At 38.4% G+C, this 26,426-nt stretch overlaps 1 protein-coding gene across 2 annotated transcripts; it reads left to right on the top strand.

Annotated features, from left to right (window-relative positions):
* The first annotated feature begins 2,941 nt into the window (after nt 1–2,941).
* LOC138161291 (dnaJ homolog subfamily A member 1) lies at nt 2,942–20,716 on the top strand. Of its 2 annotated transcripts, XM_069088071.1 has the most exons (9): nt 2,946–3,210; nt 4,936–5,077; nt 5,430–5,607; nt 8,700–8,804; nt 9,953–10,180; nt 12,205–12,319; nt 14,104–14,219; nt 14,514–14,614; nt 15,657–20,716. In XM_069088071.1, the coding sequence occupies exons 2-9, from the start codon at nt 4,946–4,948 to the stop codon at nt 15,873–15,875; spliced, it is 1,194 nt and encodes a 397-aa protein (XP_068944172.1). In that variant the 5' UTR covers nt 2,946–3,210; nt 4,936–4,945; the 3' UTR covers nt 15,876–20,716. The 2 variants fall into 2 exon arrangements, with proteins under 2 accessions (XP_068944173.1, XP_068944172.1); XM_069088072.1 differs by lacking the exons at nt 8,700–8,804; nt 9,953–10,180 and having other exon boundaries at nt 2,942–3,210.
* The last annotated feature ends 5,710 nt before the right edge of the window (nt 20,717–26,426 follow it).

The following is a 26,426-nucleotide window of genomic DNA, read 5'->3' on the forward strand; positions in this document are numbered from 1 at the left end:
GTCCTAAAAGATGCACAGATTTGGTATTCTTCCCCCCTTGACCTACAATGTGCTCCCAGGGAGGAATATGACATAGTTAGTGATCCAGGGATCTGAGAGGTTGGTAGTAACAGATGATCTCATTATCCACATTAGCACTAAGTTTCCAATGGAGACTTACCTACCTTACTGCATATGATCCTGACCTGTAAGAAGGATCACTGACTGTTAGAAATATCATCTATGCTGTGGCCTAGAAGTTCCTGGGGCTTTTTCTGTCACGATCAACAATGGATACACACTGTGATATAAAAAGATTTACATCACTTTGCCCACAAATTTATTAAGATTTGAGACTTAGTCCTTACTCACATAGGACTTTTTTATTTTTTTATTTAGTTTTTATGCACTCGTCCTAACGTCCTCCTCTGGTAACTTTCCTACACCAGGCCTTGAGATTAGTTTGTCCAGTAGGAGCCTGTGATAGTAATGGCAATTAAAGATTCCCCTGTATTGGCTTGGTTTTCAAATTGATTGTGTTAAAACCCAGAGCTTGTTAATCCCACCTGTGGGATGGACTTGTTGATGTGAAAAGAGAGTCCTGAACTGGGAGGAGCTGGTGACATAGATTTGGAGAGACGAGAGAGGCAGCAGAACTTTTAGGAAGCAGCACCCTCCTGGAGGCAGAGAGACTGAGAGAATTGCTGGGGGCCACTTTGAATTGCCCTGGACTTTTGAGACCTGCCTCCTGAGCTGCCAAGGACTGAGGAGACATGGCTGTTTTGCTGGTATTTGGTCTGTCTGTTTTGATGTTGTTTTGCCAGATTTGTCCACTGGTGAAAGACAGTCCTGTTGAAGAAGTCCTGGAACCTGGCTGTTGGCTAAGAGCTCCAGAGACTGTCCTGCAGACAGAGAGTGAATACTGTCCACTGGTGAAGGACAGTGCTGTTGTTGCAGGGGTCTGGGAACCTTTCTGTTGGTTCAGAAGCCCTGAAGAAGGATTTTCTTGTTGTATGTTTACAGAAATCCTGGGAGAGGGTTTTGCTAATGTTTTCAGGGGTTCTAGGACTGTTCTACAGACAGAGGATGAATTAATGAAGGGACTGGCAATGTATCTTGTGGCATTGCTAAGCCTTGTCTCCCCAGAAACTAAGATTGCTGAGAACTTGCCTCATGTCAAGATGAAGAAAAGACCTCCATTTGGGTATTAAGTGCTGTGCTTAAACTTGATGTAACTCTGGGGTAGATTCAATTGTGATCCAGGGGTGGGGAACTTTTGACCTTTTTGTGCTCTGTGATTGAACAAATGAAGGTACTGTACTTATGTTTGGAAACTAATCTCCATTTGAGAAGAGGGGCTTTGTGGTGGACTTAATTAAGGTATAGCCTAGGGGTGGAGAAGTATTTAGAACAGAGACTTTGTAATTGATTGAATGATTGGAAGGTCCTGGGGTGGGGTAGTACTTGGAGATTATTTAATCACACTTAGTAAATGCTGTATTTTGAATGATGTCATGTTTTGATCTTCTCTGTTCCTGGTTTGTCACTGAATAAAATGGAGAGCACCTATGCTGGTATTTTGAACCTTGGGAAGTTGCCTTTCCTTGGCATTATATTACAGAGCCCTAAAGCCATTTAGATGGTAGAAAGTCAAGACCTTTAGGACTTTGCCACCTCTAAGAGGTGGCCTGGTGGAAGCAATCTACCTTGTAGTTTAGGCTATTTTTTCCTTAAAAGCATACTTAGAATAATTAACTGAGAAGACTTAACTCAATTTCCTCAGTCCCCTTAGCTAAATCATTGACTTAGCTTCTTGATGGCTAAGTGCAAAAGCCAAGAGGAAACAGGGGTAGCTGTCAGGCTTGACCAGCACACCAACATGACCAACATATCAGTAGGTAAGCTGTGCTTAGCTATGTTTTTTAAATTTATATTTTTTCAAAAGTCCAAAAGGCTCGATGGTGTGATGAATAATGAACTGGCCTCAAAATCTTTAAGATCAGTATTCAAATCTTGCCTCAGATACCAGGGTGTGATCACTTAACCTCTCAGTGCCCCCAGGGAACCCTCCAAGATTTTAAATTACAGATAGGTTGCAAAACTGCCCAGATGGAGAGAATTTCTTTCTTTCCTCTTTTTTTTTGAACATATTTTAATTTATCCCATTAAATATTTCCCAATTACATTTTTTTTAACAAACGAATTTTGAGTTTCAAATTCTCCCCTCCTTGTTCCCTCCAGATGGCTGAAGTCACAACATAGTTGGAGACAATTTCTACATAAGGAGTTCCCAAACTGGAGACCACAAATCTGGAATCCCACCCTTATTAATCCCCAAATTCCTAGGTGCTTTGCCCCCATAAGGTGTTTCTTGTCTATTGAAATTTGCTTGCTAAGTCTCACTTTTTCAAATTTATACAATTTTTCTAACATGCCTCTATCTCTTTAGCAGAAATGTTCGCATCTCCCTTAACATCAATTCTCTTGACTTAAAAAGTGAATAAGAATTCTCCCTAAGACCTAGAGACCCAGAGGCTTTGGCATGATAAAATAAAAAATGGGTTATTCAGCGTCTTGGGCTGGGGAGGACCCATCAGCAGCCTGGGCCGGGGCGTCGGGACCCCCAGTCCGCTCCCGTCCAGCCAGGGGCTCTGCCGCCATTCATTAGTCCAACCAGGCCCCAGCTAGGCTCCCCCAGCTCTGAGACATGGGGGAAGGGACGGGGCCTAGAACTTTCGGTCTCCCGGGGCCCTAGGCAGCTTGACTGGGTGGAGGCCTCTCTTCTCCCCCGCCTCCCCAGCGCCTGCGGCCGCCCAACCTCCAGCATCCGCCTTCATCTTCTCCCTCAGTTAGAATATTCCGGAGTCCCACCCCCGCCCCTCCCGGTTACCTGGGTAACCTCCGACAGGGAGGGGGAGAAGCGGAAGGGGAGAAGCGGAGGAGGCGGAGCGGGGGGCGGGACTTCCTGAGGGTGACGTGCCCCCCGCTCGGCTACAAAACACGCCGGATGCGACGCCGCGAGCGGAACTTTCCAGAAAACTCGGCGAGAAGCTGAGGGCAGCAGCTGCCGCCGCTCCAGCTCTGCGCACAAGAACTCGCGCCCCCTCCCCCAATCTTCTCTTTCTTCCACTCGATCCCCTAACATCCCAACCGGCTTCTGGGCGGCCCCCCCACACTTTACCCCGGACGTGGGCATTTCGACACTGGGCGTACCGCGAGCGTCGCTCCCCGGTAAGTCCATCCCGACTCCCTCACCTCACAACTCGGCTCCCCGGCCTCCCCCGCCCCCCGCCTCGTCGGAGGTGAGGAGCCGTGGCACCTCCGGAACCCTGGGAGGCCGTTGGCGCCTCTCCCGAGGGTGCGGGGGCCGGTGCCCTAGACTTCCGAAGGGTGTCGCCCCCGCTCTGCAGCCTGGGCGCCAGACAATGGGCTCGGCGTCCTCCCTCGCCTCTCCCGACCCTCTTCCTCTCCTCCATCTTTCAGCGATGTCTTTGGCTTTCCCCATCCTCTTTCCCTCCCCTCCCCCTCCCCGTCTGCTGGGTCCTTGCGGGGGTCCGGGGGCGCTACGTGCGCGCTCTCCGTTGCGTGCGTGTCCCCGTTCCCCTCGGAGGAACCCTTTCTTGTGCGTGTGGTGTATGTGGATACACACACACAGGCTTCATCTCCAAGCGCCCCCTCCTCCACTCCAGAACAGCACCCCATAGAGGCGGTCAGCAAGCGGTGATTGAGGTCCTACTACGTGCCGTGCTCAGGGCTCAGCGCCAGTATGCCAAGAATGGCGGAAAACCCAGCAAATCCCGTCCCCCCACCAGGTCCCATTCATTTGGGGGAGACAGCACACAAATAGTTGCGTTGGAAACGACTCGATTAGGAGAGAATAAAATAGGAGGGGGGTTACTAGGAAGCCTGGGAGGTGGAGGAGAAGCTCCTAGGGGAGGTGGCCTCGCCTCCTGTGGGCTTCGCTAAGAAGGGAGATGGATGGCGAGAATCTCCCCTGGGTCCCTGCTGTGGTGGCTGTTTAAAAAAAAAACAAACAAAACCCTCGTAACTTGATAGGTAAGGCGGTCAGGTGTCATGGATAAATTGCAAAAGATTAAATTGTGGCCACCACGGAAACCATTGGTCTTTAAACATCCGTTTTCGTCGGGAGTTAAGCTGTGAGCTTTAAGAGCCTGTCATGTGCCCCCTTCTGTGCCAAGTGCTGGGGGCACAAAGAAGGGTAAGAGCAGTTCGTGCTCTCTGGGAGGTCGAAGTTTCATGTCGGAGACAACATATAATTCTGTCAAAACAAGATAACAGGATAAATTTGAGATCATAAACAGAAGGCATTGTAGTTGAAGCAGATTTAGAGAAGCTTCTCATAGAAACTTGACTTGTGCTGGATCTTGAAGGAAGCCAGAAGGTATGGGGATGAGGAGGAAGAGAATTGGGGGTGGGGGAGAATACATGGTGAAGCCCAGTGATAGTGTCTTCTTCAAGGCTTAGAAAAGAGGCTAGTTTCAGTGGATACCTGAAGGGAGAGGGATGAGGACAAAGGTATAATATAGAAAAAAAATCGGTGCAGGGACAAGACTTTTCTTAATAGATTCTGGGTAATACGTGATTGTGTAGCAAATCCTCTACTGTTCAAAGCCTCCAGTTTATTTACACTGTTCATTTTTTATTTTATAACCATATAGTTAGGAGGTAGGAAGGAAAAAAAAATAAGAGCCTTTGTAAGAGTGAAATAATAGGAAACGAATATTGGAATGATTAATAGTTTAAAACCTTAGGTTTGCCTATGTGCTAGACTAATCCGATATTTTCCATTATGTAGGTTTATGAGACACGGCCCAATTCTTAGTACAAAGATTGGGTTTTGTCTTGGTTATCACACTCAGTAATAAATAATCTGATTAGGTGGTGGTGTCGATTGATTTTAAGGTGAAAACTTAAAAGTTGTGGTTTTAATTGCAGGCTATAAAAAATGGTGAAGGAAACTACTTACTATGATGTTTTGGGGGTAAAACCCAATGCCTCCCAAGAAGAACTAAAAAAGGCATATAGAAAACTAGCCTTAAAATATCACCCAGATAAGAATCCAAATGAAGGAGAAAAGGCAAGTATTTTTTATGTTTTAAAAATTCTTACTATGTACTAAATGTAGAGGAAAAAAATCCGTTGTTATGATTAGCTTTGATAACTATTGTCCTCTTTTTGTTTCAGGTCCTATTCTGAACTTTATTCCTATTTAAGTTTTGTTGCTGTATTTACCTAGCTGTAGTCTGTGTGTGTGTGTGTGTGTGTGTGTGTGTGTGTGTGTATCTATACTTAAGTCATTTTAATAGTTTAATATTTCTATTAAATGTGAAATGACTAGAACCTAGATTTTACCGTCTTGGCTAAATCTTCTTAAACTTTTTTTTACAGTATGGCCTTCTCCCCCTCCCTCCCTTTTTTTTTTTTAATAGTTCAAGCAGATTTCTCAAGCTTATGAAGTGCTTTCTGATGCAAAGAAGAGAGAATTATATGATAAAGGTGGAGAACAAGCCATCAAAGAGGGTGGTTCTGGTGGTGGCTTTGGTTCTCCAATGGATATCTTTGATATGTTTTTTGGAGGAGGTGGAAGAATGCAAAGGGAACGGAGAGGTAAGGTTTTTGCCAATCTAGAACAAGAGTGATACTAGGTGGCACTAATTGGGAGAGCTGATTGTTAAGCTTCAGAAGTTTATTCAAGTACAGTAGTGTGTGATTGCAGTGTTACACTGACTTTGTTGTTGTCCTTGAAGTTCATTAAAACATGAACACTTTCACAAGATAATTAGGTACCTCTCAACTGTCCTGTGCATATTTGTGTATATTAAAAAAAAAGACACCTCACCCTGTGCTGATTAATCCTCAGTGTCCAGTTTTACTGAATTTAAATTTGGGGGGGGATTCCTAATGTTATTTGACATGGATTATCCCTTTTTGTTGGTTTTATGTCATCTGCAATTTGAAAAGGATACTATCTTTAAGCCATTGACAACATTTTGAATAGAACAAGGCAAAAAAAAATACTGTTTGTGAAAATTCCTCCAATTTGACATTGATTCATTAATCACTATTCTGGGTCTAGTCATTGAGGTATTTTTTTGGTAAGTTTTTGCTGCTACCTCCCCATTGTTGCCTTTTTTTTCACTCACTAATCTTTTCAAAGGAAAAAAAAACTCTTTAAAACAATGTTTATCCACCAAAACAAAACAAATTCTTAGCATCGTCCACGTACATGTCTTCCATTCATGTGTATATGTGTCTGTGTGTTGCTGCATTTTTATCTGTAGTAGAAAGATAGTACTGTGTTTAATACTCAGCCCTCTTGATTTTGGGAGCTTATCATTCATTGTATTAATCAGTTATAAAAATCTTGGTGGTTTTTCTCTATACTAAGTATTGTGATTGTACACATTTTTTTTTCTGTAGAAGTAATATTCCATTATATTCATATATTCTTAGTGTAGGTTTTACCTAATTATTTGCCATGTAGCTCATCTCACAATTTGTCCACAATGAAATAACAAGCAACTTTGTCAAATGCCTTGCTGAGATCCAGAAATAATGATGGGTAAGGATAATGCCATAGACATCACCTCGATAGAAATCTACTAGCCCTCTTTCGAAAAGGATAGTTGTTGTCATCTGAAGTAATTTGTTGATTTGTTGGCTCTCAGTGATCATAGATTTCCTTTATAAGCGCTCAGAAACCGTATCTGTACTCGAATTTGAAATAAATTATCACTGACTTAATTGAAAGAATTGAGGGGTGGCTAGGTGGCCCAGTGAATAGAGCACTTGCCCTGGAGTCAGGAGGACCTGAGTTCAAATGTGGCCTCAGACACTTGACGCTAGCCATGTGACTTTGGGAAAGTCACTTAACCCCAATTGCCCTCTCCACCCCCACCCCCCCAAAATTGGAAGAATTAAAGATCCTAATTGAAAATTGAGAGTATGAGGGATTGTATATGTATTTCTTCCAGGTCTTATGCTCGAACTCATTGAACTGGGTGTATTCTTATAGTCTCACATAATAAGGTATTGGTTCTCTCTTAAGCTCTTTTACCTTGTTCTTCTCTATGGAAGTATAACTCCTTTGGTAGAAAAGAAAAGCAAAAGCTTAGTAGAATTTAGAGTTGAAAGAGACCTAGGTTTGTTTAATCCATCTCCCTCATTTTATACTTCTGAAATGGGCATATAGAGAACAGGGTATTGTAATATTTTAGAACTGGATTTTGTAGTCAGGAAGACCTGGACTCAGATTCTACCTCATACTTAATAATGGGCAAGTTACCTAATCTAAGCCATTGACTCTTAACGTAGTCTAGTAATTTTCTCACAAGATTTTTTGTTTTTCTGTTTAGTCGCTTATTAGCCAAGAAGAGTTTGACCTCATTACTTAATCTCTTGAATTAAATTGGTGAAAGTGAAGATTTATTTATGGTGATCTTTGGGTTCTATTGAGTTTCCAGAAAGTTCCTTGTTTAAATTATGAAAAACTGGGTTTTGAGTCTGTTGTGGCCTTTGGCTAGTTAAAACTCTAGGCCTCAATTTCCTTGGGTTAAAGTAAGGAAGATTGTTCTAGATGTCCTTAACATCCTTAAGTTCTGTATTTTGTGATCCATTATTCCTTTTATCTCCTGTTTTGTTCGCCTACATCAGATCTCTCTGCTACTTATATCAGTCATATGACCCCTAAGGTTAAGAGCTCTAGTTTACATCAATAGTTGATCCTAAAGTGATTCTTTAGGGGCATTGTAAATTCTCAGATTGTATGTAGAATTTTAAAAACCAAAATATATTGTAATTTAGGGCTAAGGGTGATATTTTGACAGGATGAAATGTAACAGTGAGTAAGTCTAGACTTAAAGACTCAAAAATTCCAGTTAAGTGAGGAATGGGGAAACTTGGTTTGACAGCAATTTTTCATGGGGAAGAAACTAGATTTTCGACACAGTTTTAGAAACTGGTATGCTAGGTTAACTTCAGGCTGTATTAATTAGAAGCATAGTATCTTGCTGTCATATCACAGCAGGGCACCACATTTTAAGAGCATCTAAATAAAAATAAACTAGCATTCAGTGTGATCTGTGTAGTAAAACCATGTCATGAAAATTAATCTCTCTTCCCCATCCCCAAGAACCTAGGGAAAGAATAAGCCTAGTCTGTTCAATATATTTGGGAGATCTCTCCAGCATATACATATCATTATATTTGTCATCTTCAGATTGCAGAAAGGAGGGGAGGTGTGCAGATTTAAGCTCAACAGAGTTAATAGTTGGGGCATCCTACTTCTGTAGATGGTTGAAAGATGGTTAGCACTTCTTTTAGAAGTTGCCAAATAGGGGCTTTCTGGAAGCATGTCTTTCATGTAAATTACTTGCCTAACTTTGTATCAGAAGAAAATATGCAACTTCATAAATATTTAAAATAATAAAAATATGTTGTATATGCTATAAAATGAATACAAATACACAATACATGTTGATTTAAACAGTGGTCTCCAACATAGAGTAGCTTTTCCCAAACTAACTTGTCCATGGAATACCTTGACATTTAAAATAGAAGTAATATTTATATAGGTTTGCAGAGTGCATTGCATAGTGGAATCAAGTTTTCAGACTGATTATGTTAAGTTACATAACACAAACTGGAATTTCAAACTAAAATGTATAGATACTTGAAAGCTATTCACTACTTGGTTGCAGGTAAAAATGTCGTTCATCAGTTGTCAGTGACCTTAGAAGATTTATATAATGGTGCAACGAGAAAACTTGCTTTGCAAAAGAATGTAATTTGTGATAAATGTGAAGGTATGTTTTTAAAAATCTTTCTGTATAGTCTTAAAACATAACTACAAATTCCTGCTTTAAAAATCTTATATCTTACTTTGAGATCCTCAGTTATTATTGTGTTATTCTCAAAAAATTACAAGACTTTTAGGCTTGGGTGCAGTAGCAAGATGTTTGCCATCTTACATTAGAGATAGTGTATCTAGTGAACGGAAATTTTTAGAGTGTGAAGCAGGAAATTGAAGAAAATAGATTTGAGACCCTGCTGGAGAGGAGGAAGAATCAGGATAGATGAAAGGACTTGTTGAGAACTAGATGAGGTTGTTTTATCTGCCTTACATCTAGGAAGGCTTGCTAGGATAGGAATCGGGGTAGAGAAGTAGTATTTCTCTTCCACCTGCCCATTTCTCCAAATTAAATTTATAGATTCAAGTGGGAAGTTTTAGTTTTATATTAATTCCAAAGTGAAGTATAGCCAGATTGTATGTGGATGGCACAGTGGTGGGAGAAGAGTTGGGCCCAGGTAAAGGTGGGGAGAGAGAGTTGGAAGTGGTAGAAGGCTAGGTCTCCTATTGTAAAAACCTTTTACAGTTATTTGTTGATAGGTTAGAATTCAAGGTAGAAAAGAGGAGGAATAGGCACTAGCGCCTGTTCTGGGGAAGTACTCCTAACACATTCCCTGGGCTCCAATTGTACCTTTGACCTGAGAGATAGAGGTGACAGAACTTAAATCCTGGTGAGGTAAAAGACCACTAAGCCTTGCCATCTTTCCTGTCTTACCCTCTAGACTACCCCCAACATTGACACATTGCTATTCTTAGCAACTATCCTAAGTTCCACCAGCTTTTCTGTTGTGTAATTGGAACTATATTTTGTTATTTCCTTCACCAGTTAGAATGTAATTGTTTTGAGAGGAGGAATTGTCTTATCCCCAGTGTTTATCAGGGTGCTTAGCATGTAGTAAGTGCTTAATAAATAATAAACTATTTCACTCATGCATTGGTAAGCCTGTACCTTACATATATCTAAAACCTTCTAGTATTCCTGTTTGTGGTAGCTCACTGTAAGAAGCAGATAATGTTTTAAGGCATGTTCATATGGACCTTTAATACTCAACTATTAATTACAAAACTTTCATTTGTTGAAATTTTAATTTTTCTGTGGTTCAGGACGGGGCGGTAAGAAAGGAGCTGTAGAATGCTGTCCCAATTGCAGAGGTACTGGAATGCAAATAAGAATTCATCAGATAGGACCTGGAATGGTTCAGCAAATTCAGTCAGTTTGCATGGAATGCCAAGGACATGGGGAACGAATCAGCCCTAAAGATAGATGTAAAAGCTGTAACGGAAGGAAAATTGTTCGAGAGAAGAAGATTCTGGAGGTTCATATTGACAAGGGTAAATATCTTGAGTGATTTTTTTTTAACCTTCAGTCACTTTAACTTTTTTTTTTAAAGCAATCAGGGTTAAGTAACTTGCTCAAGGCTACAAGGCCAGTTATTTCTGGGTGTGGTGCTAAGTATCTGAGCCTGGATTTGATCCCCAGGTCAACCCTACACTGGAGCCGGTGTTCTTACTCGCTGAGCCACATGGCCGCCCCTGCACTTAACATGTTTTAAAGGGAAGCCTATGTTCCAGTTATGTTTAGTCACCTTATGATAATGACCATGCTATATAGATAACTCAAAGGATATGCCTGCTTTTTTCATAGTGAAACCACTTTAGTAAATATCTCATAGTAATCATATTATTCTGAAAGCAAAGATACTTTTTGGGATGTTTGTTGGATGCTTATTAGTAAATTTAAATTTGTTGGGTAACCAGAGAAAGACATATCTAGAAGCCCAAGGTGAGTGAATTTGAGTACATTTTGGCCTTTTAAAAATTTAATAATGCCTGGGTCTAGGAGAAAAACTGCAATGACAAACCTGAAATTTCTTTAAAACATGCAGTATATGCCTTTATTCAAATTATGTAGCTGGGTCAAGGAAAGGCTCTCTTTGCAGCATTCGTCTATAGTATTTAAGGCCAAAAAAAACTTTGACATACTATAGAATTGTCCTTTAATACTGAATAAAGTATTTTTTTTTTTTTGGCCCTGTTGCTCAGGTTTTCAAAAGGAAAAGATAATGACTCAGTTTTTTCCTGTTTAAAAAGAAATTAATGTTATGGGCTTAATGTGTATTCAGAATATGGAGGGAACAAAAACATTTTTATCCTGTTAATTGCAGGTTGTTAGTGATTGGTTTTGCTGTACTGAACTGAATTAGAGGTTCAATGGATCCCACTTAGCTTCTTCTTTAGCTGTTTTTTGTAATTGAGTAGTTGTACAATTAAAAATGTAGACACAAAGAGGGATATCTATTCACCTGTCTTTTTCTGTACCCAGAATAGGCTGCTAGACTCAAAGTGATAAACAGTTTTGTGTCTCACAGCTCAAATCTCTATGGCCTAGTGCGGAAGTGTCAAATTCACGCAGCCAAATCAGGTTAAAATATAATTGGGAAATGTTTAACAAAATGAATGAAAATGTAATATAACATAGACAATGTTAATTTGTGTTTTACTAAGTCAGTATGCAGCCTGCAGGAATCCCTTTCCATTTTAGTTTGACACCATTGATGCCACGGATATCGAACTGGTCAGAAAAATCTGAGTTTGTTCCCTCCATATTTTGAATACACATTCACAATTGAATACATGAGGCACTGGCCCTGGAGTTAGGAGGATCTGGGTTCAGATGTGTCCATAGACACTTAATAGTTGTGTGACTCTTGGGCAAGTCATTTAACCCTGATTGCCTCCAGAAAGAAAATCTGAGTTCAAAACCTACCTCACATTGGCTATTGGAAATTTAGTTAAATGTCTTTGACTCTAACAGACTTTTATTTGAAATGCTGTAGAAAATTATATCTTCATTTTATTCAGTTGCCAGATAGTAATTTCCAGTGATACCTTAGGAGTAAAAATATAGTAGAAAGTGTTTGCTGCTACTTTGAGGGCCTGTCAGACTTGAATAGGCAGCAAAGCATTTAGACTAAATTGAAAAACTGTTAGTAATCCATTTCCTAATTTTTATATTAGATTTTACAGAAGGCTTGAGTGAATACCGGATGCAATACTGGTTTAATGAGAAAAACTCTAAAAGATGTGGCAGAGATAGATGAAGCAGAAACTGTCCTATTTAATCTCTACCACATCTTTTGTACTTTTTCTCGTTAAACCAGTATTGTATCCAGTATTACAATGTGAGGTTAACAAGTAGAGACTTGGTTCATTTCCTTAGGAAACTTAAAATAGTTGTATATAAGTTGATAACTCTTGGGACTTCCTATTCCCCCTGTACCTCTACTTCCCCTCCAAAATTTTTTGTGTATTCTAGAATTGTTTCAGGACCAACACAAATGAGTTGTTTATTTTAGGTATGAAAGATGGTCAGAAGATAACATTCCATGGTGAAGGTGACCAGGAGCCAGGACTTGAGCCAGGAGATATTATCATTGTTTTGGATCAGAAGGACAATGCTATATTTACACGGTAAAAAAGAAAAATTAAATCATTTGAACATTGAGCTTCATGTTAGTTACTCCTCAGTAGGCTCTAGCTTTAGCAGGAAGAATATAAGCTAAATTAGAGTTGGGTTTTTTTTTTTTTAATTTAAGGTTGCTAACCATTGACAACAGTTTAGAAAATTGTGGTCGTCATGAGCTCTTGATGACTGGGTGAGATTAATTTTTGCAAAAGATCATAATGGAAGCCCCTATTTTGCTGAGTTGTGTTGAAATCAGTTGTTAGTTTTAAAAGTGCTGAGTCAGGAATTCTGACCAGTCATAAGTTAGAATTAGGGCTACTATTTTTCACTTTTGAAATGAAGGCTGGTATACTAGATTGGGGTCTTTTAAGCTACCCTTTTAATCTTAAATCTTTTATTTGGCAGATGGTTATCCAGCTTCTGCTTAAATACATCAAAGATGAGAGATTTCATTATCTGATGATAAAACTGATTACCATTTTTGAACAACATAGTTATTTGTGTCAAGTCAAAATCACCCTTGTAGCTTTTATTCTTTGCTAATTATTGTCTTTGAAAAAGCTTACTGTAGTAGTAGAGCCTTCCAACTAATTGCATCCCTGTGTTACACTTTTATGTTTGGCCCAGAATTTTATAGTACAGGGTGTTCTAAAAGTCTTAGTAGCTTAAAACTGTTACTAAGGCTTTTGGAATGCTTATATTGTACACTTAAATTTCTTGGGATTTTCTTTAGTATCTTTCTCAATATTTGCATGAGCAGCAAAATCAATATGACTGATATAAGGGTAAATCAGTGAAAGAGAAAGATAGTGGTCATATGTCTAAGTCCAAGCACTTTTATTCTATGAATGATTGATGAAATTGCAACCATATTCCCAGCAACTTGCAGTATATTTGGGGGGATGGAGGAGGGAGTGTGATATTTTCATTTTAAACTAATGGATTAATGTTAGTTTTTAATAATGTTTAGGATATATGCTAATAGCTTCTAATTAGTCTTTAGTATATCTGAGAACTGATAAGCAAACTTTGGAACTTTTTTTTTTTTAAAGCAATTGGGGTTAAGTATGCTCGAGGTTACACGGCCAGTTATTTCTGGGTGTGGTGCTGAGTGTCTGAGCCTGGGATTCGATCTCCAGGTCATCCCAACACTGGAGCCAGTGCTCTTACTCGCTGAGGCCACCTGGCTGCCCCTGGAACGTTTTTCTTAAATATTTCATTATAGAAATTTTTGTTGTTGGGAATTGGAAAAGAGGGGGAGAAATTGTCCATATGGTATAAAGGGGAAAAATGTTTTTATTTAGCACAGGTAGCTTGCTTAAGGGGAATGCCCTTCTATCCCCACCCCTATGTGTTTTTAAAGCCTTTATATGTCTGCCTCTTGAGTATTAATTAGAGTATTACAAGATAATTTTCTCCTGTATTATTCCAGAGAATTCTTTAAATTAGAATAGGATGACTCAGACTTTTTGGAAAGGGTCATTCTTTAAAACAAAGTCTGGTGTGGCTAGGTGGCACAATGGATAGAGCACAGGCCCTGCAGTCAGGAGGACCTGAGTTCAAATCAGACCTCAGACAGTGAATACTTACTAGCCATGTGACCTTGGGAAGTCACTTAACCCCAATTGCCCTCACTTCCCCCCTCCAAAAAAAAAAAGTCCTTGCGTCTTAATATTATAGCGTAATTTGTCTTAACAAATAAAACATTTAAAACTATGTATTCACACTGATTCAAATTATTTTAAAAAGCATTAAGTAGGTTAGATACATACTTTTTTTTTTTAAATAGACGTGGTGAGGACCTTTTCACATGTATGGATATCCAGTTGGTTGAAGCATTATGTGGCTTTCAGAAACCAATTACAACTCTTGATAATAGAACTATAGTCATTACTTCTCATCCTGGTAAGTAATCAATAGTTAACCTTGTATTTAATTGCTTTAAGGGAACATTTAAAGATAGTTGGATATGGGAGGGTTTGAGTTTTGTTGACTATCTGTAGTATCTTATAATGTAGAAGAAATTACAGAAAATAAGTCATGTGGTCCTTTGGGATCTTCCTAAAAAACAAATCACTATAGCTTTGACAGGACCAAAACCAGTTACTTTTCCCAAATATGGTCCTTCTGATTATCAAGGATTCTATTTCCTCTATCCTCTTATTCCTCCCAACAATGAACACATATTGTCCCTTTTAGGTCAGATTGTTAAACATGGAGATATTAAATGTGTGCTGAATGAAGGTATGCCCATTTATCGCCGACCTTATGAGAAAGGAATTCTAATAATTGAGTTCAAGGTAAGTTGCAAAACTAATGTCTTAGGACTGAATATTGAAAGTAGCTTATGTAAGCAAGATAACTGACTGACTTTGGAGGAAGAATATGATTATATCATTCACCTTTATATAAAAACTGATTTTTAACATACTTGTACTTTTCTAGTAAAAGTTCATGTGATCCTAGGTTTTAGAACTTGGGAAGAAACCATCTAGTCCATAGGAACAAGTCTAGAGGAATTAGACTGAACTGTTGTACCTTGTCCACCCCCACCCCCCATCTTTATATGGGTAAGAAGTAGTGATTAGAATTACATCCCAGTTTATAATTCCAAATTAGTACTTTTCATTACAAATTTTCATATGGTACTTTGGCAAAAGTGACGTGCTCTGTCAAGTTGAAATTAAAATAATCTCTTGAAAGGAAGTTATTTTAAAGTAGATTTAAAAATCATAAAAAATTTTCTTGTAAATAATTTTAAGCACTCAGAAAAGAGGATCTTGGGGCCGCTAGGTGGCTCAGTGTCAGTGTCAGAGTCAGGAGGGGACCTGAGTTCAAATCGGGCCTCAGACACTTACACAAAAACTAGCTGTGTGATCTTGGGGGCAAGTCACTTAACCCCAATTGACTTACCTTCCCCCTGGCAGAAAAGAGGCTCTTTTAATCTCTTTGAGGATCAAATGAAGTAGAAAGTGTTTGGGCTATATAGAAAGATGGATTAGACTTTGTGAACTGAAAGGTCAGGGGAGAGATACTAGTGATGCCAAAAATAAAATTCCAGTTGATTTTGGAAGACTTCCATTTTTCGTGTCATGAAATTGAGGCCCCGGGAGTTAGTAACATTGTCAGATTCTGAGTTCTGTTCTAGTGCCCTTTACATGCCACATTGCTTCCCCGTATTGCCATATTTGTGTCAAGTATTTTGTTCCTAAAAATACTTGTTAAGGGTGTATAAGGGAAGCCTAGGGTTTAGTTACAGTATTACCATTCTTATAGGAAAACTTAGGTACTGTCACCTATAATTTTAGAAACATTAGAATAGTAAACTTTTTTTTTTTTCAGGTAAATTTCCCAGAGAATGGCTTTCTTTCATCAGACAAGCTATCTTTGTTGGAAAAATTACTGCCTGAAAGGAAGGAAGTAGAAGAGACTGAAGATATGGATCAGGTAGAACTGGTGGACTTTGATCCATCTCAAGAAAGAAGACGCCATTACAATGGAGAAGCTTATGAGGATGATGAGCATCATCCCAGAGGTGGGGTTCAGTGTCAAACCTCTTAATGGGGGGTGGTGCCAGTGAATACTCTTCATTGTAATGCTGGCTTTTGTATGCAGTAGTGAATGAGTGAAGGACATCTTAACACACTCACTACTAGCTATTGTTTTTGTTGTAATATTCAACCATAGTTGTGTTTTTAAAAGTTAATAAAATCAGTAATATAAAATGCTGACTTTGCAATTTATGATGTTCAGTGTGTGCAAGATAGTTAATTATTTTCTTATGGTAAAGAAGCCCCCAAGCATTTTTTCATGACTTGTACTTTTTGTTTCAATGTGTATATGCAGTGGCTTAGACTGAGGTTTGATTTTTGGTTGACTAAATGTACGTAAGCATTTATAATTGTTAAGCTCTGAAATTAAAATTTTGTACTGAATTCATTGGAAAACTTTAATATGTTGATGTTCTGGTCTGTATGGTTTGTCAAATTGGGATTTGTTGTGATGGTTCTGCTGTATTGCTTAGGTGTTGTTTGTATATAACAAATAATTCTGATTACATGTGGTATGCCAAGGGTAAATTTAAACCCCATTCTTTAGGGAAGATGTTTTATTTACAGTTTATGATAACCCCGAATCTATGAGGGTTTAGGGTTTTAGAATGAATTTTTTTCTGTTTTGCCATTATGCTGTTATTTTAAAAAAAATGCTAGTAAAAACCAGTCCTACCTCTGGCTCTCTCCATTCACTGTAATATGGACCCCCAATACTAACTACTGTTTGGGGTTTGCTTGGTTTGGGAACTGAACAGGGGCAAAAAAGGGTAACTCTTAAATATTGATTGGGAAAGGGGTTCTTTATATTCAGTGAATGCAGGGTGACAGCCACCTAATTAAGTTAATTTTGCTATACTTAGACTTAACTAGTTTGTTTTACCAGATAACAAGCAAGAAAGGGGTTCTTTTATGTACATGCAGGATGAGAGCCACTAATTTAAGTTTGACTTTGTTATATTTAGGCCAGCTAGCTTAATGTTTGTTTTAACTAGTTTAATGCTTTATATTTTAGCTGGTTTAATGCTTGACCAGATTGCAAGCTGTAGCTGTAAATGTTTTTCGAGGTTTCAGTTTCCATAGTCAAGATCATATAAGCAATCTGTAAATAGTAGAAGCTAGGCATCTTTATAACATTGTAATTTACAATTTATTAACAGATTTTCAGGAGAAAGTATGGAGAAATCTGCCTTGGTAAATAAAATGTTGATTTAGGATGGCATAGAGAAACTTAATATTGGGCCCTATACAAGCAAAAAATCCCAAAGTACACAGAACATCTAATACAACTGCTTATAAAAAGTAAAACTACAATAAATGTAACCAGTGTAACTCTACAAGTAAGAGAAATGTCTTCATGGATTGTAGATCAAAAGGGAAAGAAGTCTGTCTTACAGCCAGGCCTTTACAAAATTTTCCTGACATTCCACATCTTGGTTTCTGATTACTCAATAGCAAAATCCCCAAATATACCATGTGGTATGGCAATGTGCTTTATTATTTTTTTTAATAAGGTCACGAGAACCCTTGAATGACATGTTGGGACTTGGGGGGTTTTAGTATTAAATTCAAATACGGGAGAGGTGTGAATAGTAGGTAGGAAGCTAATCTTCAGTAAGTGAAGCATTTCATAGAAAAAGACCTGGGCACCTTTATTTGTTTTAACTAAATGTATTGATGACTGTGTGTAATTGTTTTGTGGTTATAAAGATAGGTTTTATACCAATCTAAAATGGGTATCCCATCAAGTTGTGTTTAATGTGGCAAAGTAAGAAATAGGTGAAGGAAACAGGAAGATAAAATAAAAGGAGACTTGGGGGTATTGGGAGAAGGCTTTCCCCTTTTTAAAGTTATCTCTGGGTAGATTTGTTTCTGTTATACTGTTCGGATATCCCCAACCCTGGTTTTGTGTATCTTGATAGCCTTTTTTGGTTAAAACCAGGAAAGAATAAGCACTAAGTTGAACTTAAGTGGAAAATGTGTTAACTTGGTCAAGTGAAGTCTGATGATTAGTGAAATAATGGCTAAATTTGGTCACTATTAGTCACCTAGGACAAACTTTTTAGGGATGAATTTTAAAACTTAGCAGCTATATAGCCCTTGTTCCTCTTAAGTGTTCCCGTGTACCTGTACCTACTGCATTCTGACAATTACTCTTCTACAGCTACAACAGTGACAGACATTTCCAACTGTTCCTACTATCTATAGTCAGCAAGTGCTGAACAGAGCTAGTTCCTCACAATACTCTCCCAAAAATGTCATGTGTTCAAACTTGTTAAACCATGGTACTTGTTTCTCTTGAGTTAAGTTACTTTTGTGAGCCTTGGTTAATGGGGATGAGACTCTCAGGAGTTAAAGGTACCATAGAGATGTCTTCTAGTCTATAAAGGGTCATTCAGGATTCACCTCTTATCTAGTGAGAAGGAAGTACTCCCTTTGCAAGGTGATCAAGCTAAGCTGTTTGGGTATTTTTCCATATGTGGACCATAATTTTCATATTGTTATTTGTTTTGCCCTTAGGGACCAACAAACAATATTCCTCTTATACCTCAGAGTTATCCAAATATTTGACCAAATATTTTTACATCAAGTATCTCCGGTTTCCTCAACTGGTCCCTTTGAACTTGATGTCATCTTGAAATAGTTGGAGCAAATAATAAAGAACATAAGTTAAAGGAGGGAAAAATACAGAGCTGAGTATGGAAACTTGTAGGGAAACAGGAAGGGAAGAAGAATAAAAGACCTCAATATATAGCAAAGAATTAGAAACATCACAAATTGGGTAATAGACCAAACAAATGACAGGATATAAATGTGATAAGAGTGCTACTGCACTGTAAGAAATGAAAGGGGGGGGGTGTGGGTGTGTATTTTAGTGGGGATGAAGAGGTAGGAGGGACTGAAAAACTATTTAGAATTGTGCCGTAGAAGTCACTTGACAGTTGGTATGAGTTCTATATCCTAAGGTGGTTAAAAACCAAGGGAAAAATCAGTTGTCTATCGTCAATTAAGCATTTATTAAACAAATACTATGTCCTTAATGTCCAACTTGCTGACCCCATTTGGGGTTTTCTTTGAAAAGAGCCTAGAGTGGTTGCCATTTTTTTTTCTCCAGCTCATTTGATAGATGAGGAAACTGAGGCAAGCAGGATTAAGTGACTTGCCTGGAATCATAGCTAGTAAGTATCTTGAGGTTTCATTTTGCATTCACATCTTAATGGGGCTCTATCCACTACATCACCTAGGTTCCCTTAATCCTAGAGGTACAAAGAAAAATAACGGCATTTTCTGTAGCATCAGAAAACTGGAAACAAACTGGTGTGAATATCATTTAGGAATGGTTGTACAAATTGTACTCTGACAAGAAAGAATGCAGATAAGAAATGGCAATGAGGAAGAATTTACAGAAATTTGGGAAGGTTGTATGAAATAATGAAGAACCAGAAAAAAAATTTACGTGTTGACCACCATAACATCAAGGAAAAGGAGAATTTTTGTAATTTCAGTAAATGTCACTACATACTCGAAAATCTGTTGGGCTCCCTAGTAGAGATGATAAAGGAAAATGAAGTGTAACTTGAAACATAGAAAAAGTACTTCAAGGGGAAAACAAAAATCTAGTATCAGACGGACTATTTTCTAAAAATAAAGCCAATAGAATTCATCCATTTAACTCATAATTCAAGAATATCCATTTTTAAAACATTAGCTTTGCTTGCTAGGAGTTACAATGGCATGAATTATGTGACATGTTTTAAGCTTTATTTTTGGAGGGGGGAGGGCAGGGCAGTTAGGGTTAAGTGACTTGTCACACACGGGTTGAGCTTCTGAGGCCGCCTCGTGATTCCAGGGTTGGTGCTCTATTCACTGTGCCACCTAGCTGTCCCTTAAAAATGTTTTTCAGATTTAATATCGGACATCAACAAAACTAAAATGATAAGTTTTTATTTAGATTAATTTTGATTAACCAAATATTGGAATTTTAACTATCACTACTTCATAATTTCTTTGTCCATAATCATTTGCTTTTCTGTTTATATGATTGCAATAAGTAAATACTTATGTTTCTTTCTTATCTTTTGCATTCTTTTTTTTTTAAATTGTCTTTTTTTACATCTCCTTTTGTTTCCAAATTTCTCTCTTCTTCCATACCTAGAGAATCACTCCATGTAATCACCCCCAAAAAAAGGGGAACGGGGGAATGCAGTTTGGCAAAACTTTAACACATCAACTGAATCTGATAATATATGTCGTTCTACCCATGTCTCCTCAAAAAATAACTGCTGAAAGGGGAAGTTCGTTTTCTCATTTTTTTTTTAAACTGAATATGGTCATTAGATATGGTGATTATATGGAAGTATATTGATGTATACAAAGCATTGAATTTCAGAATTTTTTGTCACATGATAGATGTTTCCCTGTTTCTGTACCACTTTGCATAAGGTTCTCCTGAAATCTTATTTACTATTTGTTCACATTTACTATTTCCATTAGCTTTATGTATTATGGTTTGTTCCCCATGTTCTTGGGCACCTGTTTCATTTCAAGAATGCATAAAAACATTGATATGAATTTTTGATGTAATGGGACCTTCCTTTTTTGTCTGACCTTGGAATATATAGCAGGATCTCTAGGTCAAAGGATGCAGACATTTTGCATAATTCTTCCTTCGAATTATTTCTTAAAGATCTCTGAAGATCCCTCATTTTTGGGTCTTAATTACTAAATTGTAGTAATTCCATTACACAAATGTACCACAGTTTATGTAGTCATTTTTCTCTTGGATATTTGAATTTCCTCCAGTTTCTTTGCTATTACAAATAACAGTGCAATAAAAAATCTTTCAACAGATGGGATTTTTTTGTTGTTTTGGTTGCACTTCTATTATATATTTTAAACAATGGAATTATAGTGTCAAAGGAGAGTAGAATCAACCCTTTATTGGGGAAAAAATGTGATAAAGGACAGGTATGACTACTCAACAATTTGAATTACATAGGTTGTGATATGACTGATCATTTCTGTAATGCAGCTTGTTTACTCCTACACACAATGGTTGTGTACCTTTATCTAAAAGAAGACAAAAGGTCTTAATGGGCTTAGCTTCCTTCATAAAACTTCCAGTCATTTAAGGGCACAAAAAGTCATAACCACACGGAGTCTTGGCCACCTAGACTTGGTGGGTTGCCATATCCAGATGGTGATAAAGGATGGATAAACCGGATCTATTTCATATTCTTGCTGTGTTAGGGCAATGTAAACCTCCTGGATTAAATGTTCAGTTTCTCATTTCTTCCCAGGAAGATTTAAATATAGAATATTGCCTCAGACTCTGTTGACAAATTAACCTTTCTCAGCCTCATTTTCCTCATCTATAAGGTGAAGCACTATATATACTGCAAGGGTTGTTATGAGGACAAAATGTGTTTTGTAAAAGTGCTTTGCAAACCTTGAAAGCTCTATATAAATGTTTCATTATTTTAAAAGTTGTATTTATAAGATGGGTTCACGTATTATAAGGGGAAAAACAAATATGGGTAGTTAAGTTCTAGCTAAAACAAAGTAAAAGTACGAGGGCCTTAATCATGTTAGCACAAACCATAAAAGAAAGAATACAACCCGAAGGGAATATAGAGGAAGGCAGTTTTAGATCTAATTTAAATATGAAAAAACAAAGAATGACACAACTCTATTCTTAACACTTAAACTGGGAAATCCTGCCATTCCATTCATAATCTCGTGGTTTTACAACTCTGAAGAATGCTATAAAAAGTGTAAGCTAGCTTTCCCCCACAGCATTAGAGATCAGGAAATCTGCTTTATTAAGATACTCTAGAGTTTTCCAGCTTTCATGGTATTTCAGACTCCACCTCCACCCCCCAAAAGAAATAATTTGTGCCAGAAGATGAAAAAATATGAAAACATCTTCCATTTTGCTATAGGTATCCTTAGTGTGATGGATTAGTGTGACATTATTTCAGCTTGAATTGCCTTTTCATCCTTTGGAAAGTACTTAGATAATCTCAAGAATGCAAATTGCAAAGTAAGAAATGGAGCAAATTTGGACAGATTTTCATACAAAAGCCCAAACTTAAAGGGTTAAGAACAACATATCCTAATCTGAAGATTCCAAAAAGAATCATGTTCCTTTCTTGTACTTCCTTTAACTAGATTTTTCATTAAGCAACCATTTGCCTCATTGCTTCATCAGATCCGGATAGATACTGATCTAAGTAAGCCATGATGGGGGATTCTCTGAACAATTTCTGTTTTTATCTCTTATCTATCAATGCTGGAGTTCAAGATTAATGTCATTACTGCTCTCAAGTGATATGAGTCCTTTTTGTCTACCAGTTGGATCCTTTCTCTGTAATGCCACCCTGGCTGTTCCTGTTCCTTCCTTTGAAATAGAAGCAACAGGGGAGGAATTTATCACTGTTATACTGACTTGATTATTTCTTCTTCCTCAGCCCTCCCTGGTTCATTGAAGCCCATGGCCTAGTTGATAGACTGCTTCAAGTCATCAACAGCTTCCATATCTTCAAGTCTACCAAATTGTAGTAGTGGTTACTGGCTTCAACTTATGCTGAACTTAGTAATGCTACCTGGAGCTACAGCCAGAGGCCAGCAGTCTCTCCTAAACGATCTGTTAGCTATTATTAATAGTTGCAAAATTTCTCATAGAGGGTAAAATTAGACCCTTATAGGGGAATTTCAAGGAAAACAGACATAGATCCACAAATGTCACCAGAAGTAAAGAACCAAGGAGGAGGAAACAAGTTGTGGTTGGTGAGTCTCTGCTAAAGAATGATTAATAGGGAGGTATGCTATCTATCTGCCTTGGGTCATGTATCCACAATGTGATGAAGAATATCCTAGGAAACATTAAATCTGCCAACTACTAGCTCCCTTTAGTGATTCATGTGGGAACAAATGATTTCACAGATGGAGCCTTTAAAGCAATGCTAGGGATTATGAAGATCTAGTTAAGAAACTGGAGTTTATGGCCCTTGTGGTATTTAAAAGTTAAAGTAAGAACTTAAAAAGGCAGAGGTGGGTTTGGGAAGTGAACAGCTGGTTAAGGATAGGAGATTTAAGAATGGGATTTAGATTTCTGGATTGTAGCTTAACATTTAGGGATGAGAGGCCATTGGCCAGGGATGGAACCTGATAGAATTAGAAAAGTATTTTCCTTGAATTCTTCACTTCTGGTGGCATTTGTGGATCCATGTCAGTCTTCCTTGGGATCCAAGAAGCTGATTCCTCTATAAAAGGCCTAGCTTTACCCTCTAGGAGAAATTTCACAACTATTAATAATAGCTAACATTGTTCAAGAGAGATTGCTGGTCTTTCTGAACCTCATCAAGAGGATTTTAAAATAGAAATAGGGGAAAGAGAAAAATGATAACAGAGTCCATTATGTAACCCAAGGTTCAAGCCTGATGTGTATAGGACTTGGTGAAGAAGATGATTGCTACATGCCCATGCCTGTGGGAGTGGTGGGGTCAGGTTTCTTGCTTTGGCATTGAGCAAGGATCCATGAGGTCCCAGGTTCTCTTCAGGTAGAGGTCTCTGGAGGGAGAAAAAGACTAAGAAGCAGCCAAAATGGGGGCAGCTAGGTGGTGCAGTGAATAGAGCACAGGCCCTGGAGTCAGGAGGACCTGAGTTCAAATCCAGCCTCAGACACTTGACATACTAGCTGTGTGACCTTGGGCAAGTCACTTTGCCCCAATCACCTTGCTTTCCCCCCTCAAGAAGAAAAAAAAGAAAGCCAACATGTAAAGAAGCTGGCATTTTGGTCATGTCCCTGTTCCTAGCTTATTACCCTAGAAACTTTGGGGGAAATTTCTCCTTAGACTTGTAACTTTTGGTGAACTGAGATACCTCACTCCCAGTAAGAGACCTCATGTATGTGTATTATCTGGTATACCTTCATTAGTATAGCCACTTGGGCTTCTGTTTACTATCAGTTTGGATAAATAGATTTATTTGCTATTCCCTATGCATGATATTTTCAATGTGTGGTGTGGCCTTTATGTAACTGACCTTTTATGGGAAGGGAGTTAAGATTTCAGATACAGATTCAAGCATGCCTTCCCTGTTAAGGGCTAATAATCAGGAGAGTGACTTGAATCTAAACATCATTTCACCCTAAACTAGCAATATTCCTTTAGGGGTAGGGGTGCGGGTGGTGCAGATAGACATAATTCTAGCCCAGCACCCCCTCTCCTCTCTGCAGAGCATAAAATGTGCTTCAGGATGAACTCATTTCACTCATGTGATTTCTCTCTTCATACCTGCCATGTAGTTGTGAGGTTATACTTAACTCAAATTGGTTGCTTCTGGTATTAAAAGAATGAGGAAAAGCTTTAAAGACCAAGAAAACTCAGTGCATGCCTTCTCACTTTAGCAAGCTAAGAGGTCCTGTTCTGGTCCAGAGCTTCAACTTCCAACATGCAACTTTTCTGCATCATCAGAAAGCTGTCACATAGGCAAAACTAGTATTTCAGAAGGCCCAAACCACAGCCAGACAAATAGGAACCCACAGTACAAAGGGCAACACCTTAAAGTCATTGTCCCACTGGAATGGAAATACAGGGGTGAAGTAGATATATTGGATTTGGAGTCAAAGAAAACCTTGTATCCTGGCTCTGAAGCTTATTAGCTGTGTAACCCTAGGTGAGCTACCAAAATATCTGCGCCCATTTTACCATCTGTAAAATGGGATATTGTTTTAGAGTCAGGTTGTAAAGATAAAATGAGGTAACATTTCACGAAATGCTTTGTGAATGAAAAAGCACTAAATGTCAATTAGACTTTAGAAAACTGATCCCACCTACAAATCACTAGATGGCTTTTCCTCAAGACTTGATAACAGACCATTCGATCATAGCTATATATTAGCTATATATCCATGTGGCAACTGATTGGGTTACAGTTGTTGGACTAAAATTATGGTTTTATATCAATTACTGTGGGCCTTTTTATAATTTGCAAAGCTTCCTCTTTCTGCTTTTTCCTAAAATACTAGTTTTGACTATGCCTTAGATAGGACTGATTGGGAGAACTCTATAATGTCAAGCAATAACGTATACTAGAAACTGTTGTTTAATTTTAAAATGTCTTAGTATCAGGAAATACTAGATCTGGATGTAAGATACTATTACTCTTCTTAGTAGCACTCCTTAGCCGCCTTTGGGGCAGGGCATATTGCTCTTTCAGAGAAAACTTTTAACTTAAGACTCTGCTGGATTCTGAGGAGTAACATATTTAAGTATGGTCCTGTCAACCTAAGAGATCCTTTAAGGTGAGGGTTATTTGTGTCCAGGAGTGAAAAGTGAAAGGAAAGGCACCTGACGATTCCTGTTCCTCATGAGAAACAAACAAAAACAGACCCTAAAAAAGATAAAAGAAAAAAACCCGAAAATTTTTAACTTTTAAAGGCTTTCACATTTAACAATGGTGGGCACTCCCCCTAGTGGAGCAGATGGCAATCCCATCCTGAGTAACTCGCTCTTGGTCCTCTTTTGTGTGGTTTTGACATTTGACATCAGTGGAGCAGGGTGTAGGCTACTCTTTGCTCTCACTTCACATCTAGCTTTCTTTTTAAACCACCTGATGACATCTTTTATGTGGATCCTAATGCATAGTTTCTTTTTGGCGATGTTATATTTGCTTTTCAGTGACTCAGAATTTTTATTTTTCAAAGATATCCAAGACTCATGGTCATATAACACAAAGATGTTCACTAGGAACCAAATGAGCAGCTTGCTGTCAAGGCTAAAAATTGGCAGGGATCAACACAACAGCTTCAGTAGGGGATTGGGAGTTGCTTCATTTCTTGGAAATGAAACTTCATAAAATGCTGGGTCACAGGTGGAAGGATCCAGCAGAACAGGTAGAGAGCCCTCAGACTCTTGACCTCCACTTATACTCTTTTTTTTTAATGCTTTATTAACTTCTGATTTATATCACTCATTTCCGCCAGATTTTGAGTTACAAATTTTCTCCCCCTTTTCCCCCCACTCATCCCCCCAAAACAGCAGTCCCACAGGATATCCCCACCTCCAATCTGCTCTCTCCCATATTTTCTCCCATACCCGTTTCAACTTTTCCAGTAGATCTCTATGCCTCAGTGCCTGTATATCTTACTTCTAAATTATATGTAAGATGGTATTAATAATAGTATATATATATACATACACACACACACACACACACACATATATATATATATATATAATTGAATATTTGATTTTAAAACTTTCAATTCCAGATTCATTCCCTTCCCCCCCTGCCACCCACCCCCACTGGGAAGACAAGCAGTTCAGTATAGGTTGTACATGTGGGGCTAATGCAAAACAATAACATAGTAGATATATTGTAAAAGACTGACTATATTTCCCTCCCTCCTATCCCACCTCCCACTTGTTCTATTCTCTACTTTGATTCTGTCCCTTTTCAAAAGTGGGTGCTTCCAACTTCCCTCCCCCCCCAGCCTACCCTCCCTTCCATCATCCCCCCTCTCATTCCCTTCCCCCCCTATTCTCCTGGAGGGTGA

The sequence above is a fragment of the Petaurus breviceps genome, unplaced genomic scaffold, assembly GCF_028583685.1.
Source record: "Petaurus breviceps papuanus isolate PSGF00001 unplaced genomic scaffold, PetGlider_PUasm1.0 184, whole genome shotgun sequence".
Taxonomy (NCBI): Eukaryota; Metazoa; Chordata; class Mammalia; order Diprotodontia; family Petauridae; genus Petaurus; species Petaurus breviceps.

Bases quoted from the DNA above. Each gene is read 5' to 3' on its own strand.
- LOC138161291 (XM_069088071.1), top strand. From the start codon at position 4,946: ATGGTGAAGGAAACTACTTACTATGATGTTTTGGGGGTAAAACCCAAT. The intron at 10,181-12,204 runs GTAAATATCTTG...TGTTTATTTTAG, and splicing joins GGAGGTTCATATTGACAAGG to GTATGAAAGATGGTCAGAAG. The intron at 12,320-14,103 runs GTAAAAAAGAAA...TTTTTTAAATAG, and splicing joins GACAATGCTATATTTACACG to ACGTGGTGAGGACCTTTTCA.